The following is a 2,988-nucleotide window of genomic DNA, read 5'->3' on the forward strand; positions in this document are numbered from 1 at the left end:
GAAACAAAGGATGCGGAGAACCTCAGCTGAAGGGCTGAGTACCTTTGAGGACTTGGCCTCTCTTTCCAAAGAATGGGGAAGATGTATTTGAGATTTGCCTGCAGAGGAAGTGATAGCATGACAAGACGAGGATGGCATCATTCAGAAGGGCTGTCTCAGGTGGAAATAGCAGTGGCTCTGATGATATCTTCCCTTCGTTCTTCCAGGTGTGTCTGCTCAGTTGACCAGCACTCGTCTCCGTCGGAACACCTCCGTGGGCACCCCATTCTGGATGGCTCCAGAGGTTAGATTCATGTTTCAAAACATTTTGTCAGTGGTGTTCAAGCTGCCGCATTCTACGTTTCTTCTCTTTCTTCGTCTTTTTTCCTGACCACTGGACCTTTCACCAAATGAAATAGCATTGTCCTTTAAAAACGTGTTTAATTTTTTTTCTTACATGCTTGCAAGGTTTAGGTTGAAATTGTGTTTGTTTTTAAAAATTACAAGGTTAGAGCCAGAGAGCAAGACATTGAATTGCTTACTAAAATATTAAAGAGGAGAGAGTACCGCCACTGATCCTTTCCATCTATGAAACTATAGGTGTCTCATCTCCCCGTGGTTGGAAGGAGCCAAGGGTGGTACTGTCATACATTATAACTTGTATTTTTTTATTTCTACACCTGGAAATTTTTTAATACTATATATACATAGCTAACAGCAAGAAGTGGAAGAAGTTACTGTGAATAAATAAGATGTACATGTATCTTTGGAGATTTTTCAGGTCTGAAATTGAAGCATATAAAGATACATTTTAAGCTAAGGCAGGAAAAATACTTCATTCTACATAAGCCTATGTGCTTACACTATTTGTGTGCGCACAAACACATGAATGCACATATGTTTGTGGCACATGAAACTACTGTGTTTATACACACATACTTTTAGAAATATACTCTGTTTATACACTCTGTTTTAGCCATGTAGCTAACAGGATACACATTGGTTTAGACCTGTAGCTAATGGGGTGAAAAATTCTGGATTCATGTGGCATTGTGGATAAGCTGAAATGTATATGAAATTAAATACTTTTGCTGTAATCCAGTGACAATCACATTGTTCAGAAATTGCTCTTGAAATTGGCTGAATAAGGATCCAGTAAGGGACAGTGAATTCAACTTCTGCTTCCCTGCTTGTTTTACTTCACAGAGAGAGCACTGTAGCTCCTTTAGTTATTTTGCAGGAATAATCCATAGAAAAAAAGATTTAAGGTTGCTCAGCTTTCTTCTACTTCCCTCAGTCATGGGATGCAGTTTACCATCTTCAGCTGAAAAAGCCAAGGATTTTCACCCTTTTGACACATCAGAGAACATCTGGTCAGATGACTTGGTGTGCACAGACACCTGCTTTCTCTGGTTTATGTATTTTTCATCAACAGCTTGCTAAATGTGTGCAAGTCTGTTTTTTTTTTTTTACCCAGTATCTCCACCTTGTAAGACTTTCCACCAACTGCAGGTGTACTCTTAAATTCGAACATTTGACAATCCAATGGTCATCCCATCTTTTATTCCAACAGGTGATTGCCTGTGAGCAGCAGCTAGATAGCTCCTATGATGCCAGATGTGATGCATGGTCACTGGGTATTACTGCAATAGAGTTGGGAGATGGAGATCCACCCCTTGCTGATTTGCACCCTATGAGGGCACTCTTCAAAATACCAAGGTAATATTTTGATGTGTGTATTTCTTGCCAGGTTAGACTGAATGTTTTCTTTAACTGTTAATTTCTTCAAATTTAGACTGTATAAGTATGTGGAGTTTCTTCTAATATTTATACCAGGAGGAGGTTAGAAATACTTTGTCCAGCTGTGTTTTTTGCAGACTCTTTCAACCATGTGCACACATGGAGAAGTTCAGAGCCGACTGTGGCTGCATTTGAGAAGAAGCCATAAGGCCTTCTTCTGAGTGGACTGGTGCCCAATATACACAAGCACAGGACTTAGCCAAGTCCCATATATTGTGCAACAGAGAATGACTTACAATAGCAATACAGAGTCTGAGTATGCCACTGTGGTGAACAGGCCCCATAAGCTGTCCTCTAGAGTTGTCTCATGTCTTCTGAAGTAAAGTGTTGTTTCATGACTCACATACATTTAGGCTGCCACCTTTCATTATCTTGTGCTGGTCCTGGCAGTTTGGGTGCTGCTGTCCTTGGGCAACACAAATAGCAAGTTCTTTTGTGCTTTCTTTGAAGCTGTAGATGAAAGTACTGAAAGTGCCACTTACAGTGTTTCAAAGAATATCTGTCTCAAAGTCTGTAGTGAATGATCATACAGTAGTTTGTGGATTTCACTCTAACAGTTGGAGCAGTACCACAACAGTTGAGACCACATAGTATACAAGTGCTTCAAGTCCTTTTCAGCCAAGTCACGCAAATTAGTTTAAATTACCTTCAAGTTTAAGAAATCTTGGTTGACTTGACACTGAAGCAGAGCATGAATGCTCTTCTTACCTTTACTTGCTATGAGAAAAGCAGTTACAAACTGCTATGGTCAGTCATTTCAGCTAGGTCTTCAAAAAAACATCTGGCTTATGTCCTTACAAATACTGAGCACCTTTCTGCCTCAGAGCATTTATAATATCAATACCTTTTCATTCTATTAAGTACAACCTGAAAGTAATAGAATAAATATTAAGCAGCACCTAAAGAAAAGCAGTTACGACAATTGATTGAAAAGAGACAGAAAAGTCACCTCATCTATACGTCATTCATTTTTGCCTCCATGACTATACTCAGTGAAAATGGCACCTCTGTTTGAATGGGAGAAAACTGTTCTAGCAATTTGAACCAGATTAACACTTAGAATAAACAGCTCTAACTCAACAGAGAAGGAAGAAGTAATATTTGTTTACAATAGATCTGTATTTAGTCCTTCACTTGACTTCTGATTATCTTCTGATGAATCAGAAATAGTAAATAAAGAGCAAGTTCCTTCTGACACTTTGTTCAGCA

General features: G+C 39.1%; 1 protein-coding gene across 1 annotated transcript in view; it reads left to right on the top strand.

Moving 5' to 3' along the window:
* Window positions 1-2,988, top strand: part of MYO3A (myosin IIIA) — an 85,938-nt gene that overhangs the window by 15,732 nt on the left and 67,218 nt on the right. Inside the window, exons 4-5 of the mRNA XM_010189491.1 lie at window positions 207-283; window positions 1,553-1,698. Coding sequence (XP_010187793.1) covers window positions 207-283; window positions 1,553-1,698 — 223 coding nt within the window. The remainder of the gene's footprint in view (window positions 1-206; window positions 284-1,552; window positions 1,699-2,988) is intronic.

The sequence above is a fragment of the Mesitornis unicolor genome, unplaced genomic scaffold (assembly GCF_000695765.1).
Source record: "Mesitornis unicolor isolate BGI_N332 unplaced genomic scaffold, ASM69576v1 scaffold3288, whole genome shotgun sequence".
Classification (NCBI taxonomy): Eukaryota; Metazoa; Chordata; class Aves; order Mesitornithiformes; family Mesitornithidae; genus Mesitornis; species Mesitornis unicolor.